General features: G+C 41.9%; 1 protein-coding gene across 17 annotated transcripts in view; it reads left to right on the plus strand.

The window, feature by feature from the left end:
- Nucleotides 1-19,753, plus strand: part of LOC118425676 (autism susceptibility gene 2 protein-like) — a 219,655-nt gene extending 199,902 nt beyond the window's left edge. For 10 of the 17 annotated variants that reach the window (XM_035834692.1, XM_035834706.1, XM_035834705.1 and 7 more), the window contains 11 exons: nt 2,938-3,334; nt 8,630-8,877; nt 10,103-10,341; nt 11,173-11,220; nt 12,187-12,294; nt 12,756-12,836; nt 14,376-14,441; nt 14,832-14,970; nt 15,250-15,405; nt 15,793-16,036; nt 16,308-19,753. In XM_035834692.1, coding sequence (XP_035690585.1) covers nt 2,938-3,334; nt 8,630-8,877; nt 10,103-10,341; nt 11,173-11,220; nt 12,187-12,294; nt 12,756-12,836; nt 14,376-14,441; nt 14,832-14,970; nt 15,250-15,405; nt 15,793-16,036; nt 16,308-17,487 — 2,906 coding nt within the window. In that variant the 3' untranslated portion in view covers nt 17,488-19,753. Of the gene's footprint in view, nt 1-2,937; nt 3,335-8,629; nt 8,878-10,102; nt 10,342-10,419; nt 10,458-11,172; nt 11,221-12,186; nt 12,295-12,755; nt 12,837-14,375; nt 14,442-14,831; nt 14,971-15,249; nt 15,406-15,792; nt 16,037-16,307 lie in introns of all 17 variants that reach the window. The other 7 variants (XM_035834694.1, XM_035834693.1, XM_035834696.1 and 4 more) reach the window with 7 other exon arrangements.
- The last annotated feature ends 252 nt before the right edge of the window (nt 19,754-20,005 follow it).

Genomic DNA, 20,005 nt, shown 5'->3' on the forward strand with positions numbered 1-20,005 from the left:
GTTGAGATGATTAAGATTTGTTGCATAGATGGTTGTGTGTTCTTGTCAGTAGGATCTATAGCTTGTCAAAAAAGTCTGTCAGGCGTAAGAGGTATTGTCAGCAAGGTACTGCAGGAATAGAAGTATGTTTATCACTGCGTCCAGGACCTTCTAAATTGGAAACAGTATGGTACATCTGAGCCTTGTTGAATCTGTACAGTCATTCAATCTCCGTAAATGTCCCATTTCAAAGACTTGAGGGTGCCATGGGTGGAGGCTGGTCTTTATTGAAAGTTAATTTTACTCACCCTGGTTTGATTATGTCCCAGGTAAGAAGTGATCTTTGGGAAATTGGTTATAGGTTAGGTACCACAAAGGTGATTAAAGCAATATGTGTTGAGTTACTCTGTATGTTCTTCACATTTGGTTCTGATCAGGTTTGTCACATACAGGAATGCTCATCACATTTAGTAGAGCCTGTAAACTGTGCTGTGGCACTTTTCCAGTAAGACTAAGAGTGGAAAGGTAAAATTTACAGAATAGTGTTGTATATGGTCTACCTGTTGCACCCATTATAGTCAAACTGCAGACATCTTGATTGGCTAAAGCCTTGATGTAACGTGGAATGACCATGATATTTAAGGAAATACTGTTCAAACTTCAAAGGCCAGCTCTGAACTGAATTTATTAGTCAGTGTGTAGAGTTTGAAGGACAGAATTGAAGAGCGACTCAAACTGGAGTCAACACTCCTACCTGGCTGGAACTACTTTACTTAACTTTACTTTATTCTATTGTAACATTGTTTGGAACTAGCCATTGCTATTGTCACAGAAATGGCTGAAATGAGTGGCAGGGTCCAACTAACCATTATCCAATCAGGTCAGATTGGAGTTTATGAGGAGCCAGAGAGTGACTGACAGGTAGCATGGACAAGTTTTCATGACCCAAATTGGCTGATGGTTAGAAGGGTACATGTGTTGGTGACAACATGTCAGGAGGTGCATGGCAGTCAGAACGGAAGGGCGTGTTTCTCATCAGCTCTGCTGCAAAAGATGTCTTTAAAAACAGACTATCCTTCCTTCTGTCCTTCAAATTTTGCTTGACATAGAATCAGAAACAACTGTTTATGGCTGACTGGTAAGGTAAACAATCAGCCATGTAAGCATTTCATTGTAAATGTGAAGAATAATTGAGCTGAATAATTAGAAGTTTTATGACCTTGTATAGAACTCTTAACACAAGACCTTGAAGCATGATAAGGTTGTTAAAGATTGCCCCTGACCTCTCCCTAGATCAGCAGATACAGCTGTAGGTAATGACTCACAGATTTGATAAGGCATCAGATAAATAAGATAAGCCCTGTGCATTAATGGCAAGGTCAGGTTCACAGACCCTGTGTTTAAAGCTCATAATCTCAGTCTGGGCAGGAAAATGAGAAACAAAGGTAGCCTGGCAGGAGAGTGAGATAGGTCTTTTTACAATGACAGAAAATCTGTTCACGATTTCCAGTGCATATCAGGATCAGATTCGGTGCGATATATCTTGATGTTAGTGTTCTGGAGATTGATAGGTATGATCATTCAGCGTGACTTGTGGGGTCGCAAATGGATCCCAAGCTCCAAGCTCCAAAGCAGAATGTGCAGATTGAATTTCATTGATCCTCATTCAGTGGTGATGGCGCATTTTCAAGCAGCTGTGGGATAGAATAAAAGTGTCCCATTATAGAACAGATCGCTGGAATATCACAAGATGATGGTTAATGTGTTGTAATTTTGCTAATGTCATACTCACCTGAAAAAATGCATTTCATGTTATGAAGTTCAGATTATTTGATGGATGGGGTAAAATTTTTGTCCATCCCAACAAGCAGGGGGACAGGTTCTTGAGACAACCTTGGATTTTGACGGCCAAATCAACTCGTATTCAAGAAATTCTTGTGAGATATTCAATATCCATTTTCCATCATTTTGCTTTACTAAGTATACATGAGACCCGGCTTATAGCTCAAAGTAGATTAAGGAGAATAGTATGGAGTTGTCCCTTGACCATGGATTGATATATATATGTTGGTGTCGAGTTACTTACTTTCATCACATCAACCCTACTAATGGGACAAAGGTGTGTCAGGACACAGCCCCTGAAGGAAGCTAGACTTTGTTGAGTTGACCTTCCTGACCTGTGATTAATCCCTGAAGGAGTCCAGGAATCTCCCAAATTGAAATCTGATGTTTTATTTAGCTTAGATCAATCAGGTGGAACTTTCATCTCCTTATACCTGGGGTAAGAACAATAAACTCATCTGGGATGTCTGCCACCCATGGGGGAGGGGAGGGCAGGCATGTGCCCCCATCAGTAAACCTGGGGCTTCTGAAGAGATAGACGAAATTGGGAACTTCTGTTGTTGTGATGTGCTAGGCATTAGGCAAAAGTCACTTTCAATTGACTGGGGTGCCCTGGGATATGGGAGCTGATTTCCTGGATGGGGTCTTGGATCTGGGACCAATGTGGTCTGCCTTCGTTTTAATCATCGCATGTTAGTAGTAAAAACAAATTTTTATTGAATGATAGTTCATGTAAAGAAAACGAGACAAGCCATATAACCATGCCTAGACAAGCCATAACCATGCCTTTAAAGTTTTGGTTTAGTAGTGTTGCCTTTTTGCACATAAAACAATGTTACTCATGTTTCATTGTGTATACATGTATGTATGATGTAAGAATGCTATTGGGGACAGAGATGTCTGGATTCTGGAAGGAGATAGTGGACCTAGCAAGTCATTTATGATGATTATGATGCTGATGTATGATGTATCTCACCCAAGGTTATTGTATTTTTCTGCAATGCCACTTAAGTGTCTTCCGTTCTTTCCAAATGCCAGTTGTATGAGATTTACTTGCCAACTATATAAATTGGTAACAGGAGTCTCATGTATTCTGTTTCTCTTTTTGTTTTACAGCGGCACCGCCAACAACCACTCTCAACAGTAGTTTTAGCATTTCCTCAATAACCGCCAACCTCAACCACAATCGCGATGAGAAACGGGAGCAGCCTGTCTCGTCCGCGCCGAGCGGAGTAGCGGTCGTGAACAACCACCACAGTACCAATAGCTACGTGCACAGCCACGGCCACGGACATAGTCTCAGTAATAACCACAGTCATAGCAGTCACAGTCACAGTCACAGTCATAGTCATAGTCACAGCCAAGGACTTAGTCAAAGCCACGGCCATTCCCATTCGCATAGCCACAGTCATTCTCACAGCCAGGTGCACAACCACAGTCGAGGGCACGAGGAGAAGGAGAAGGAGAGCATCAACAGAGATACAGCCTTCAGCAAGACCAACTCTTGGACAAGGTAAGAACAAGTTCATTTTGTTATCGTGAAACGTGTGATAGATTGTTTGTGAGTTGATAAGAAGTAGTCCATCTAACAACACGTTCTAAAAAACCTGCGATTCTATGTAGTTCCTTTCTTCCCTCGTTGCCAGAGAACAGCGCTCAGCGGCTGAGAGTCTTCCTCAAGCCCCTAGCAACGTGCCCTGTAAATCGTATTAGCCGGCCCAGACATTTATGCTGCCGCGCGGGCCAGCTAGTGCTGTTCTCTGGTGACCAGGGTAGTTAAACTTCTTTAAAAAATACATATCTGCCTGTACATGTACCTCTACCATGTTGTGTATGACGATGATCAAAGATGACTTACAGATAAACGGAAAAGTGAAAATGAAAAATGAAGTTACCAGTAGATGAAATGAGAGAGGCTTTTTAAGTGTGTGGAAGAGGCAAAAGATAGCAGGATCAAGATGTGCCGGAAGTCAAATTGATATTGTAACATGGAGTCCAAGATAGATCTTTTGGATGGCAAAGAATGACCTCATGCCACGCTTGCAAGGAAATCACCTAAGCCATAGATCCTGTAATCCCAGATTACTCCGGGGTTTTTGTAAGGAAATTCCAAGGACGCCCCAGGCTAACTTGTGTTTCAGTTGGCAGCAATGGTCTATAGTCACAACTCAGTTAGAGCAATAGTCTCAGGAGTCAGCACGGAAATCTTGGATTTGGAGTAAGTTTTATGAAGCACAGACATGCAGTTGTGGAAAGGTGCGCTCATGCCTGAGGAATGTTTAAGCTGCCTTATGTTTTTGGTTACTAATTGCCCCCAAATCCCTCTGAGTTTAATTTAGGCAAGATTGATAAACGTCACACAAAGTAGTAGCTGCGTATTGGAGAAATATCAAGTCCATATTGTTCAGTAGTTGACATGACGGTAATGGTTTACTGTACCCTCTTAGTCTTAGCTAACAAGTTCACCTTTATGGTCCCATACCCTTTTGGTTGGTCCCCTTTGCCTCCCCCTCCCTCCTTATCTACTGAATCTCTTGCTGAGGTTTCAAAAGGAGACAGAGCTAAATCCTGCAGGATTAAAGGATCATTGAGATGGGCTCAGCTGAGATTAGCTATTCATTACAAGTTGTTGTGCCAACCCAGAGCAATACTGCCTAAATCCCCCGAGATGTCAGACTCCAAACTCACCTGACAAGAGGATTGTCTGAGTTAATCTCCAGACCCAGAAAGGTTATTGAAGCAGGCTTAGGGGTATCAAGTCTTCATTCCAGCTTGTTAGCCAAATGAAAGGCAGGTTTTTGTGGAGTACCTGGTGTGATAATCAGGTGCAGGTGAAGTTTGGGGGGACTGTCCAGGTGTGGTCAGACAATAGTCTTGTTTTAAACTGACCTACTGAAGGTTTCTGATCACAGATTGATAACTCCGGGAAGAAAGTTTGCTAAATTAAAGGGCCTTCAAAAGCCCTGGAAAAGAGGAGACACTGTGATATTAGAAAGTAAGATATCCACATATGCTGACATTCATGTGCTGTAAACATTTTCAAACAGTTGTGTTGCCCAGCATTAAAGATTGCTTTTCAGTAAAATGATTTCAAATTATGGGTGTGGGTTTCATAATTCATGTCATTACATGAAGAAAGTCCACCTGTCTCCCAGAATAAATTTGCAGTGTAAGCCTTTGATCCGTTCTTATCATTAAAAGTGATCTTCCAAAGTCTTTATAGTCCCTGATATGCATGACCTATTGACAGGTAATTCCAGGAGATTTCCTCATAGATTACTTCTTTTTGTAGTCTTCTGAATGGGTTTATCCGAGAAAATACCAACTGCATTGTTCAAGATCCTTTGACTTCCCTTATGTCCTATAAGATATATGTTAATTTGTGGTATAAAAGAAGAAGTAGCACTTTTATCTACTAAGGTGTGTCCCCTGGTTGCACATGTAAGTAGGCCAGGTGTTTGATTACACTTCTGGAAAAGCTTCTGGTATGTACAGTTTCTTTCTAACTCATCACTCAGTTACATACATTTGTAGTTAACATTCTTAATTGATTTCTTATCTTGTCCAAATGTAATTACATATCTAATTTGCTACAACCTGTTATAAATTAATCGCCTTTTTTAAGCTGAAATGGATTGAATCTGCATAATTACATCTGTCTGGTGTTGGTAAGCACTTAAAGTTGAAAAACCATACCCTTTTCCAAGGCCATGTGGATGGAATTTCCTTGTGCTTTTCTGTTATTACAAGATGAGTCACTCAGCAGCATTATTGGATTAGACGGGGATTAGACCAGATTTGGGAACTGAGTGAGAGGCAGCCAATGGTAATCCCCTTGACTTATTAAATATAATAAGGAACAGGACGGATCAGTTGGGGAAGCTCTCAAATAACACTGGGCAAGGTCAAGTGGAAGTTGAAGTATGGATTCCCCCCCCCCCCCCCCCCATATCTAACTATCAGGTAAAACAATGCCAAGTCGATGAAGGTTAGGCATTTAGATAGTAAGGTAGTAAGATACTGAAGATTACAGTTATTCAGAGAACAGTCTCAAATCTATTCAGTTGCTTGAGTACTAGTAACTGTTATTTTTATGTTGTTTGGTAGTTACCGTAACTGTAGTATCTGTAAGGGTGGTAATAGAAAATAATATTTTCATGTACACATCAGTGGTAGCATTTGCCCAAAAACTGTACACAAACTTTTAAAGCAAAGGGGAACACAAGCACATGTTGAAACAGATTTCTCTTGGATTTTTTGTTGGATTCCATGACAATATTGTTACTGTCTGGTGGATGTTTTGGTGTAGAAACAACTGAAATACTGATGGAGTGAGAATGTTGAGTCAGGCATAGACGTCTGATTCCCCATTTCCTGCCAGTAACCTTTACAGTTTACTTAGATCAATGTAAGATAACAGTAACTGTTAGTGCTGCTACAACTTTTTTCAGGATTTGTTTAAAATTTGTCAAAACGTCTCTGTAGTTTGTGTACCTTTAAAAGAATGCATAATGTACAGAAGATACAACAGCACAAAGGCAATGACTGACCAATATTCACTGTCAATTGAGTTTTCCTTAGGGCATAAAATGATTTTACAACTGTGGTGAAATATATTTGGAGCACAGTTGTGTTATGGAATTATTATATAGATTATATAGCAAAATTGTGTAATTTCTGCAGAAGTGTGTGTGTGCCAAATGCATACTGTTTCAGAAGAGATCTCATGCCTGAAATAAATTCCTCACCAGTTAAACTGCTCAGCCAGCCTTGTGAGATGAAAATGAGCAGAGGGAATGTGTGTGGGCCTCCAGAGAATGGGGAGTAATTGGATGTTATCTGCTCCAATGATGCACACAACTTGTGGGATCAGGTCCAACTCAGCCTAGACAACCAGCCCATTCTGGCAGCACCTCTGGGGCCTTGCCATTCATGATGTAAAGATCTAGCATCTGCGGCCACAAACCTTAAATGACATCACTGACTTAGATTAATGTTAATACTCAGAAATGGTAACTAGTTCACTTGTACATTCTGCTTGAACTTTCAATTTGGCATTCGTTCACCTCCTAAGTATAGTACAGTAGAATCCAGTTAATTGCACGACGGATTACCGCACAGTTCTGTTAACTGCACGGAATACCAAAATACCAAACCACGGCAGTACAGCTGGGTAACTTTGCATTGTTGCACCAACCGGATAATTGCACGAAGTACGCCAGCAAATGGTGTGTGCAATTAAACAGCTTCTACTATAGTTCAGGATTCTGCACTATAGTATGTAGTGAACATGAGGAGCTGCTGAAGTTTGATGTGGAACATATGGTACATGTACAAACACTAGGTCAAGGCACACCCATTATCGTCAGTCAGACTTAACCCCTGTCTCCTTTTTGTGTGGAAAGGATGTGTGATCTTTCCTGTGGGAAGAAAAGGCCAGTGATCTAGTCAAAGCAAACCACAGCAGGAAAAATAAACCCCCAGAAAAAGACTGACAAACCAACAGTCTGGTGTCCAGATTGATAGAGGAAGGGATTAGAAACCACCCAGTAAATTTGCCCTTCTTTTACATAGCATGTTTACAACTGCCGGTCACACCGGCTTCATAATGGCCTAATCATGGAGCTCGCTTTTTGCCAGTTTGTCTCCAAATTTTTACACTGTTTGTGCTGATGTATAACTTTCCGTCTGTGGTCAACCTTGTCAACTTAAGGGTTGTCGTGCGTTTGTGATGAGTTTTCTCGGCAAACTGACAGGGTTTAATCCGCAGAGCCCTGCATATGGATCCTGTGGCCTGTGTTTGCAAGTTGACAGTTTGAGGGTAGCCGTCAGCAGATCCAAGTGTTTATATCAGGATGTCACAAGAGTGTGTTTGGTGGTCTCCTATGTGTGAACTGGTAGGAAACACTCATGTACGCCATAGCTTCCAAGGTTCAGTTGGAACGATCATTGGAACAGCTGTATGTATGTTCTTGAAGAAAGAAATTGCCCTGTACTATTCCTAGAAATTGCTTCTGAAAATGATTTCTTCAGGTAACAGGTTATATGCTTCTTTTTGTAAATCTGACCCAATATTTAGACCACTGGTTAGCTGGACTTCTGATGAAAACAAAACATTACTGTGGATACTGCACCCACACAACATCTGCACTGTATTCTAAGCTATCAGACATGACATTTACTCTTTGTCAATGTTATAGTCAAACTACGAGAAGTAAACATCCCAACTTTGCAGGGAATGTTCAACTTCCTGGAGAGAAGGAAGAAGGGCCCAGGGTCAAGTTTACTGGATCAGAAGTCATGATACCGATGTGAAATTCTGGACAAGCTTGGTGGAATTCCACTGTTGGTGTAGTTACGTCAATTCAGGACAAAGTAGCTCCTCGATGTGCCCTTGTAGAAGAGCCTGTACATGTGTAGGACACATTGACGGGTCCTTTGAAGGAGTTACTCCTTGACGCACATGAAGAAAGTAAAGCTGTCAACCCTCTGTCTGAGGACAAAGCATGACAAAGTCTTGAGGATATGACACTTTTGTCTGACTTAGCCAAGCACACCTGATCACCCATACTCTTCTTGATAAGTGTTTGGGTTCTTTTTTGTGCAGAGGTTCAATGCCATTAGTTCCCCCATTCACAGAGCTATTGGCTGGGCTTCTAGCTTAAACTTCCACAAAGGACGTTGCAACTCTTACCAGTAGTGCCCAGACCCACCGCGAAGTCGGGCCTTTGGCTACACGAACTTTGAACCAGATGTGGCTAGTAGCGTAATTGTACTCAATATTGACAGTCTCATTTTCTTTTTCCAGTCCAAATCATCAACCTCCACGGATTGGCCCAACGCCGCACATATCACCGATCGTAGGACCAAACCCGAGCTTTTCACTTTCGCTGACCAGCCACACGCCGACGTTCTCCCCCAGCCTGGGTCCGCCGCCACCACCGCCTCATACGCCCCACAGTATGAGCATGTTCTCCACGCTACCGCCGCCACCTCCGCTAACGTCGTCAAGCTTTAGCCTCCCCGGTACGGGTCCCTCGTTCGGGGCAGGTAGGGGTGAGGAACTTGTCGCTCTATCTATAATTGTAACCTCTCAAAAATATTTTAAAGTGTTGTTAACAGCATTTTTGTTGGAATCAGGTCATAATGGCCATACTAATGTAAAGAAACAGTTACTCATTGACAATGATTGATAAAAATGTTATTCACTCATATTGTGTTCATGTAATGTTCAGAAAGTTTTTGACAAGTTCAAGATAGCTGTAAGAAACATTATATAGAGTAATCAATATTCAATATACATGTATGTACTTAAGCACTTGTTTCTATTTGTTGCATGTGATGTCTACAATGTTAATTAAGATATAGCATGTGCTTTCTTACCACATATAGTTTTTTGCATGCTGTGAGTGCTACATTATAAAAAAAGCAGAAACAGAATGTGGACACATGGCTTTGTATGATCTTGTGGTTGTTAAGATACTCATTAAGTTGCACTATCTAGAACCAAAGCTTGAATGTTGCATGTCTGTGTAAGATGATGAAACATTGGCAGTTCTTAATAAGTGTTGTTACACTGTTGTAATCTCTCTCTACTAACACATTTTGCCCCGTACACAAAACACGTAACAACCATGCATGCACACAGCGTCGCTGGCTGGGGATGTAAGGACTCTGCCTTATCCAGAAAACTCTCCTACTTTCACTCACTGTATTCTTCTGTTGGTTTGCTTATCGTTAAGGTGCTGACGTAGATTGTGGTCTGGGCTGTGTCTTGTTTTGAAGCATCAGCAAAATTTGGCAATGATATATAGATTGAATAAACACCATACCGTCAATGGTTATGCCAGATTTTTCCTTGTTGCACACTATTTTGATATCTATGAAACAGCACAAGGTAATTTGGTCAGATTTTTGCTTGGGTCAGTAGTTTCTTCCAATGGCAATTATAAAGTGAGTAAAAGTCAAACAGCATCAATTTGGACAGAAATTACGATACGAAAAAGAATTTAAAAATTTGGAAAAGTTTTTGACTTGATATTCATTAATTCCTACCCTGTAACTGAATGTAACATACAAGTTTTAGAAGTGATGTAATTCATTGTGGAAGAACCCCATCATAGTGTAAAAAAACATTGGCACATCAGTAATCATCTGCTAACTTGTGTAGAATCAGCTGGCAGCGTTTTGCCCTCCTGTCCGATCTTTCCCAATCCATGAGGGGGACAAAATTTCCTTTTCTTCTTCTCTGTGTTAAGATTTCCATCTGTTTATTTTCCAGAGCAAGATATGTTGCGTCGCGAGCTGGACAGTCGGTTCCTAGCATCCCAGGACAGGCCCGGACCTGCCGCGGCGGAGGGGAGGGGACCCGCTCCGGTACGGCCGTTCCATGGCCTTGGGGGGGAGGTCCATCAACATCAGCATCAGCATATGCACCAACACCAACATACCCACAACCATAGCTACCACCCTCCCCTGCCGCTCGGAGGATCCCTCGTCCCCACGCCCGCACCCCATATGGTACGATCTGTTACTCTGGTAAAATCTAGTTCGGTCCCGATATTTACGAGAGAATTTTGTTGTTTTGTTTCCCCTCAGTGCATTTGAGGTATCATCCGTTCCCGGTCTTACCATGGGTCAGTATGGCTACTTGACTTGTGTGCCGTGAATGTGTGGCAGTGGTCACTCTTTTGTGATTTGTAAATCTATACAATGATCTACAGAATAATCAATCTATCAACAATCGATCAATTTCATCTTCCAAAGTGTGGTTTGCCGTGTGTGTTCTTTTCTCATTTCTGAAACAAAGGGCTCATCACACAGAATCCTTTTGATTCTCTTCCTTTACCAATCTCAATGTTTGTACAGTTCTTAAAAGTACAAATCTTTACAAAATCAGTTTCAAGTATGATTTAAGTAAAATGACTAGAAAATGCGCCCTTAATCAGCTATATACTTGTATGATGTTTGTTACCTTAGTAATTTGTGAATTGGATTGTTGTGAATTTTTTGTTCTCTGTGTGTAACATTCTGTGCTGTAATTGCTTCTTCGGTGTAGTAATTTTCTAATCCTGTTATGCTATCATTGAACTAAAAGATGTTCCTTTAGTGCTACAAGTAAAAGATTTTTGAAAAGATAATATAGCCAATGAGGAGGTGATGATGTATATGACAGTTGTGATGACTCACAACTGCCATATGCATCTTATTGGTTAATCAGCTGCAACTATCAGCTTCTGATTGGCTATTGATCATGTGATGGAATGAGGTGGATATGAGCACAGGTGTGTGCATGAGCTTCTGAAACTTTGAGCCTGGAGTGACAACTCTCTCCTGTTAAACCTCCCGCAGTTTGACAAGTTCCCGAAGATCGATGCAGCTCCATTTTATAGGCCAACTGTAAGTTGTACCTTCTGATGTTTCTCTCGCCAAAACTGCCTCTCTGCAAAGCTGCCTGCCAACCTTTGCCATCATGCCGCATCATTCCACGCATGATCCACCGCCTCCTCTCTATCTCATAAAACCTACTACATGTCTCCATCTGCAACTCTGGAGTGGGTTAGCCCACAAGCAAGCATTACAGGATTGGCTGCTATGTTATGACAAACTCATCAAATCACTGGCTGAGTCATAATGTCTTTCGAGCTGTAATTTCTCTGCTGTAACAAATCATGCTTGTAACGTCTTACATGACAAGTTAACATCAATTAACCTTTTCAAAACTGCAGTGTTAAATTCTTTATAAAACATTTCAAAATACAAATGTTTGATATGAAAGCATGTGCTCTGCGGTGTCAAACCAAGTGTAAGTTCCGTCTTTTCCCCGCTACCCTGTCCCGTTTTGTTGCTTCCCTTGCCCACTCACCCTGCAGCAGCTACTCTTGTCATGAGCCAAGCTTCACCAGTTTGCCAGCTGCTACCTGCTTTTCATGTTCTTTATTTACTACCATTGCTGGATAACAACCAACTTTGGCTTACCACAGCTTAACGCATCTCACTAGCTGAATAATGTGGCTGCTTCATAATGTTTAACTTTGTTTGAACAATATGCTAGCACTGCCATGTGACTTTTCTACATTGCATTATTACCGCTGTTGCTATCATTAAAGCCTTTGTTTTAGTTGCAAATATGAATTTTGTATGTTTGCAAATGTACCGGTTTGTCCATTGGCATTGCCCTGGACTTTATTCCATTGCAAACTTATATACTGACTGTAATATGATAACTTAAAGTCAAGTATAGTTTGTTTGTAGATAGCTGAGAATAACATGAAGAAGTGGAATTTTTTATGTTTTCATCACTGCCAAAAACTTTTTTTTGTCAGCTGTCCTTAACGTAGCGACATGATCCTGTGTTTTCTGTAGTTGGGGAGCCAGTTAGGGATCCCACCGTACCCTGCCGGCCTGTCACCCATGCTGCCTCACAATGCTGGACCATTCGGCTCAGGAACACATGGAGCATTCCAGCCTAAGGTACGGCATAGTTACATGTATGTTGGTGTATGTCGGTGGAAAGCTTTAGTCAGAAAATGGATTGAGATTAGATAATTAAAAGCCTAATATACTAATTAGAAACAATTGTGGCTCTAATCATAATTTGTCTTGCTGGAACTGGTGGTGGTAGTGTTCTGTTTCACATTATCAAATAAGAGTAGTTGCACAAATGTTTAGCCATAGTAAAATACAAATGTAATAGTAAATTTACTTCTATCTTAATCCCAAGTCAGTCAGCAAAAATTAATGCTTGATTATTTTCAACGCTCTAATTGCATGCTTCAGTGTTGTTCTTGCTTTTTTTCCTGCTACACTCTGCTGTATGCCAGGGAACAGTTTGTGCATTCTGATTCGTAGTTCTCCATTATTGAATGCACAGGGTTGTCTCCTGGTGTACAGTCCCTATGACATGTATCCATGCCTTTTCTTTGCTGACGCAGGCCGATGATGCTCGCAGCGGATTTCCCCTTGGTAGGATTCCTGGGGCACCTCTCGGCATTTCCAAAGAACCCACCCCAAAGGTGCCCATTTACAATCTCTCTCACACATCTCAATGGCCGCTCTGGCTCCCTGGTGCAGGACAAACCCACACTTCACATCACACTATATGTGCCTCAGATATAGGAATCAGGGACAATACAAATGTACATCATTACATCAGTACAATGTACACTCAAACCACAAACACTAACACGGAACAGATGTATCTCTTCAAAACTGCTGATACACGTATACTTGATCTGTACAATATACACAATATACAGATGTACATGTGTACTGTATGATATCACAATCTATACTTTTCCAACCTTGGGACAAGGAGTTATTAATTGATCTGCAAAAAGCTGATATTGTCCAAATAAAAGTTCAGAGTAGAATGATTACCATACATGTTTAAGTTATACTAATAGATTTTCAGGTTGGTCAGATCTTTGCCCTATGGTCTCCCCCATAACCTTTTGGAAACAGAAATGTCAGTTAGACACAATAGCTTTTGATTTCCCAGAAGGGCCCTCTGGCCTTCCCATCATCCTGTGGGGCGTAACTTTCATTACTTCTGACTGACCCTCTACCCTTTTTGATGGGAAGGTCAAGTCCTTGATTTCCAAGGTCAACTGAAAGGTTGCGTTTTTGAGTAGGAGTTGATTTGTTCAAATTAAATTGGGAGTTAGGCTGTAGGTTTTGGGCCAGTGGGCAGGTTGAGTATTTCAGAAAACAGTCCACTGACCATTTACATGTACATGAATATATACATTGTACACTGATGATGTTGACATGCACCCATCATACACTAGAGCTCTCCAGTTTAGATAGACATATAATGAGCACTGGCACCATAACAAAAAAAACATACATATATCTATACAATATACACACATTATGTACAAATACAATGCATCATACATATGTTCTACACACAGTTGTCCTGCACTCTACATCAGTCTGCTGCTGTTCTTCCTGAATGGCACTTTCTGCTCTATGCCCACTGCTCTAATGACTGACTGGAAAGTCCAGTGTACTTGACAGTTGTGTTTGCTGGAGTAGATGAGGAACACATAGTTGCATATAAATGTACAGCACTAACCTTTGCTGAAAAGTGTTTGTCATACAATCCAAATACACACGAAAAGATTTTTTTTATTAAATTCACTATTATTTACAAGTTCTGTGCCTTGTTTGTCATTCAAAACAAAATATGTTACCAAACATAGCATCACACAAGTGTCAAAATCACTGGGCTTGTTGTAATCAATGACACAATGGTGTAACAAAGATGCATTTAGTCATTGCTTGTATTACTCAAGCTAAACTGCAGTACCATCACATGCCAACGTATGGCAGTACACACACAATCCTGATACATGTGTGTCCAGTTTTCATTAAAAGATAAAACTATAAAGTACCCTTTACACGGTGCTATCACATTTTGAAAGTCTGATTGCAGACTTGTGCTAGAATGTTGGTATGGTGATGGGTGCAGACATATTTGTACGAGCATTTCTATCAGTATTGATGCATTTTTGTACTAAATATTTTGCACATTTCTTGTGTTCCTGCAGAAGACAGGCAAGTGGTGTGCAGTCCATGTACATGTAGCCTGGCAGATCTACCATCATCAACAAAAGGTGGGGATAATCAACAAAATCAGAATTTTGTAACTTCTCTTCAACACAGTAGCTGTCTTGACTTGACTTGACTTGACTTGACTTAACTGACAGATCCACAATTAGCTTAACAACATACAAATACATTGTAGCTACTCTTCCTGTGGTCCTTATCAACAAACATAGCAGGACAAAACCTTGACACACAAGAACACAATATACAACCCAAATAATGTGCATAAAAATGACACTTGATAACAGGTAAGGCTACTTCAGAGGTCATATACATTGGGAACAAATATCATTCCTGGTACTGGACATTCTATATGAAAGGGATTTTTCTGAGCTGTAATAGTAGAATTACATTTTAGGTCTTCGATGAGTACAAACTTTTCCTCTTTGTCCTCACAGGCCAAAGCGGAGGCACAGGGAGAGGGGCACAAGCCGGACCTGTTAGGGCGGCCGCCTGGTGGTCCCAACATGTTCAACATCCAGCACCGCTCACACGAGCTGTCCTGTCCAACCTCCATGCTGCAGTCAGCTGGTAAGGGTCAGTATTGAACTGGCTCTCACTAGAGCTTCAATATTTCCACAGTCTAGTAGTCAAAATGGGTGTCTTTTTACAGAACTGAAAGTCACCATTGTAGGAAGTGAATGTTGTACATAACGTTTTTTCCTTCCACGATAGTTAGTGTGTACTACATGTAACTTGAAAAGTCTCTGGCCAGAATAATCCTCTGTTAATGGTCTGATATGATAGAATTAGACCCTATTGATAGCGTCTGAAAGGTATTTCTTATACAATACCAAATTATCCATCCTGTTTCAGCTGGTTTGCCTCACACCCCAGCGACTCCGTTTGGTCCTGCACCCGGGCCGTCAGCCCACAACTCCTTCCTCAGCCCACCCGGTCCGTTTGGAATGTCGCCATTTGCCCGGCCTAACTTCGGACCCCTGGGAAGCACGCTAGGATTCGGAGGTCTTGGTAGGTTCTTGTGTGGTACATTATTGACTGAATGAAAGAAAGACCTTTTTTGTACATTCTTGCCTTGACAGGCTAGGGTACAGGTCATTGGTAGTAACAGTCATATATGCAAAAAACAGAAACAACAATATATAGTTTAACTATATGATGGATTGTTACCATTCTACATATGATCCAAACTTCTTTCCTGAATCTTTTGTCGCAGTTTTTCCTAATATATTTTTTGAGACAACCATAATAGCCTGCTTGTAAACGTTAAGTTATGGAGTAAATTGTGTAACTTAAAATTCCACAAATTTCGTGCTAAGGAAAGAAGGTAGTAAACTTGCAGTCATCAAAAACCTACCTGTTGCATTGGCAATAAGCGGAAATATTCTTTTTTGACAGGGAACGGCACCATGTTCGGAAACCGTGACATGCCGGCGATTCCCGGCCTGGGTAACCCCCACGACCCCTGGAACCGCCTCCACCGCACCCCACCGTCCTTTCCAACGCCGCCCAACCCCAACCCCTGGGGCCCGAGCTCCCTGAAGCCGGAGTCTCAGACAACCAGCCTGTTGTCGGAGGCAGAAAGGGAACAACGGGAGAAGGAGAAACAAGAAGAGCGGGAGCGAGAGAAGGACAGGGAAAGGTTGGTGAAGTTGTAGTTAACAGAGAATCCAGATCAGAAAATATGCGTCGTGAAACAAAACTGGTAAATTAAGCTTGAATTTTTTTCTCTATTTATTTGTGACTTGACTGTAAGCCAAGACACTCTTAGTATGTACAAATTGTACATAATTATGTCCAGTATGATGAATTAACTTGTAGAAAACAGCTTGGGGAAAACTAGGGAAAGTCGTATCTAACGTGTTTCCTGCACATTGAGTGATGGCTCTTACCCTTTGTGCCTTTATCACTAGGAAACGAGAGAGGGAACGAGAGAGGGAACACGAACGAGACCGGTCAAAGTCGCCAGCCTCAGAGCACCACAGGAACGATTCTCGGGACCATATGAAGGAACACGACAGGGAGAGAAACCATGCCAACAGCCACGACAATGGCGAAAACAAGTCTAGAACTGAGGACAACAGGTCCAGAGACGGTCGCGATTCTGCCAGGAGCACAGAAAACAACAGACCACTCCAAAATGGCCCAGACAGTCGCATCTCCCCCTACAGATTTCCCGGTGAAAAGTCCAGCAGCCAACACGACGGAAAATCGGACAGTGCCTTTAACAACGTGGCCAAACCTAACGATGTCAAAGTCAAGGAGGAGAAGAGGGAGGATGACGGGGAGGTTCTGGTCGTGTCAGAAAGGCAACGACACAGCGCGTCGTCTTTGGAGCGCATGGAGAGGCCTCGCAGCGAGGCAGACATCACTTCTCATCCCGGCATTGTCCCCACCATGGGTTCCATAAGCATGCTGGAAAGGACTCGTATGATGGCGGGGCAGTTTGGGCTGCCTGACCGCCCGCGCCTGCCCGGCCCGCACCTCGGGATGTGGCCCGCAGATCCCATGAGGGATCCCTTCCGCGATCCGTACCACCGTGCATTTGACTTCAACCGGGCGGAGCTTCACAGAAATGACTTCATGGCCCGGGAAGCCATGATGCGCGATCACATGATCCACCGGCTGACGGCGCCCAACATGCTCCCGCACGACAGATTCCGAGAGCGAGAGCCACTTGAGTACAATCGCGACAGCCTTCTGCGCAACGACATGGAGCGCGCTGCCCACCTTCGCACCGATGACCGCGAACGGTTCATGAGGGAAGAGTTCGAGAGGAGCAAAATGCTGGGGATGGTTCCCGGCGGGGCAGCAGACATGCACCCCATGTACCCCGGTGGTATGCACTACCCCCGCCCCACGGCCACTCCGCCCTCCTCTCACACCAACTCAGTTCACAAGGCCAGCAGCTCTCCAGCCTCCAACCCACCCCCTCTCATTCCATCTGCAAGTGCCAACTCTGCACCCAGGAGTACAAACAACTCTCCTGCCACAAACCCTCGCTCTGCAGGCGGCAGCCCTGCTCAGGAGCAGAACACCAGCAAGGACAGGGACGTCTCTGTCAATTCCAATGAAGACTCGCAGGCCAGATAGCCTGTAGACTCCTCCAGCTCTGCCAATGTCAGTTTGGAGGTGCTGTTGTACAGCGTGTAGCTATGTGCAGGACCACTAGACATCACCAGGAGGTGCTTTTGTACAGAGGCAGCCTGGGAGCTGCTGTTTCAGACTTCCTTTTGGACTCAAGAAAGAGCCACTGTATTTGTACTGCAGTTTGGATGGTTGTCAGAAGGTGTCAGTTATGCACAGTGAAGCTGGCCGAAGTCGGACCATTCAATCGCTCATACATGTATTTTGTCTGCAATCATGCAAATAAAAAAGTGACTGCCAAACTGTGATGTGGATATGAAGAGAATTAATGTAACATAGCAATGGTGCATATCGTCCTAGAAGATTGTGTAATTTGAAACCTTTTCAAGGTTTGTATGTGAAGATAACCTTTATGAACTGCCAATGAATTGTGAATGTTTCAGATGTATGAATCATGCGTGAACACAATGACAAATGGAGGACATTTTAACATGGTTTTTAGTTTTTTCTATCTAACTCATTTCTTAGGACGTTTGTACAGAATATGTATTTCATTTTTTTAAAGATATTAATTCCTGATGTCTAGCTTTTATGTCCATCCTGGGGAATTTTAACACATTTTTCACTGTCACGAGTGTGAGAACGAGAAAGCCTGTTGTAAGTTGTGTTCTAACGTGAACTTAAAAGATAAAATAGGAGACCAAAACTCTATATTTATCCGCCGAACTAACCAGTATGATTTTTAGTCGTGATCACAGGTTTGGTATACAAACGAACCAATGTTGTACAGATTTCCAATCAATGTGATGTAAATTAATTGATTATAATCATTTGTTATGGAGAGAGAAGCTTGTTGTGACGTGCCCTCCCTTCTGTAGCCTTCAGTCTACATTCTACCCAGTTCTGCTGTGCCAGGGGTGTGGTCTTCTCAGGGACACAAATTCTTCATGTTTTGCCTCTTGCTTTTTCTTTAATTTTGTCAGTATATATTGTGTAGCAGAGAGGTTGGATATAAAAACACCCTTCGGAGCATACTAATGACCACCTTATACTGGACAAATATTATTCTCAGTCTTACGTAACTCCGTTTATTCTAGGACTTAACAGTAATTGCAGTTACGTAAACATTCAAAAAAGTTTGGCCAAAAAAATGATAAGATGTTGCTCCTGTAACTCCTAGATCCACAGACCTTGATGCAATCAAGAACAGCCATTGAAGAGATACTGAGTTTCTCATTAAGCTATGCAGTACCACTATTTCAGGTCTTCCATCTTGACCTTGACCAACTTTCTAGCAAATTCAAGGTCAGACCCCTGACCTGACCACACCACTGGCACATTGTGTTGGGAGGGGCATTTGTACAAAGAGCATTGGTGTTGTAGTTTCTTCGGAATTTTGTCTTAATATGTAGAGATTTGTCTATATTGAATGTGAGAGGCTATGTATATTTTAGTAGCAAAAACATAGAGGAAGACCTAACATCACCCGTGTAGTCTATTCCTGTGCTGTGATGTTGACGTCCTTTTAGCCAGAGTAGCTATAGGTTGCCCAGAGAATTCACAGGGATATATTATGTACCGTCACAGCTGAAAATGTGCCACCATATTGGCACTACCAACAGTTTTTACGTTACGGAACAGAGCCAGAAATGTCTAATATTGTTTTTCTTTTGTACCTTGAAGTCCTGAAAGGACTGGTGTTGTGGATTATGAAAGAAAGATGCACGTTGTTGCTACATATCTGATATGTAATGTTCTATTTGTCCGACAGTCATGTGGACAATATATGGTCACTCCTGGTGTTTCAGCCCCTGCATCCTGGTGCGCACCAATTTCTGTTTACTACAGAATATATTCCATCTCTGAAAGTTAGTTTTTACCCTTTTTAAGCAACAGTCATCATCATTTTTACCTTGAAAGGAGAGAGGTAATGCAAGAGTCATATTATCTGTTGTGAAGAAGCAATGAATTCCACCTGAAGTGCTCTTTACATGATAAAGACATCCTTCTTAATGCTTTATTGCATATTGCAAAGTCCTCAGATCTTTCCTGAAGGTTTTGGGAGTGTCGTTCTTTGTTATTTCATGAGGAGGAAAGCACCTGTGGATGTAGGCCTGAATCACCATACATTGTTACAAATGTTCATGTCAGCAGCTGTGAAATTCTCTGGTCCAACACCATAGGTCTAGCACATGCTCCGTGTGATTTGCCTGTTGTTCATGTCCCATCTGTTTCATCTACAGGAAACATCCATTAAAGAATACTACAGAATTCACCATTGTGTTTTTTCTTCTTTAAAATTGCAGCCATGTATCTCATAAGCTTAGAATTACATTAAGCTGAGAAATCAGCTACTAGTAGTTAAACAATAAGTTAAACAATAAGTTAACAGTTAAACAATAAGTTAACAATAGCAAGGCCAATCCCAAAGCTGCATCTACCTCAGTCAAAATGAAGAAGTGCAAAATAACATAGATCTGTATACATTTGATGGACATGCGTCCACTTTTATTGGTCAAACCTC

Source organism: Branchiostoma floridae, chromosome 11 (assembly GCF_000003815.2).
Source record: "Branchiostoma floridae strain S238N-H82 chromosome 11, Bfl_VNyyK, whole genome shotgun sequence".
NCBI lineage: Eukaryota > Metazoa > Chordata > Leptocardii > Amphioxiformes > Branchiostomatidae > Branchiostoma > Branchiostoma floridae.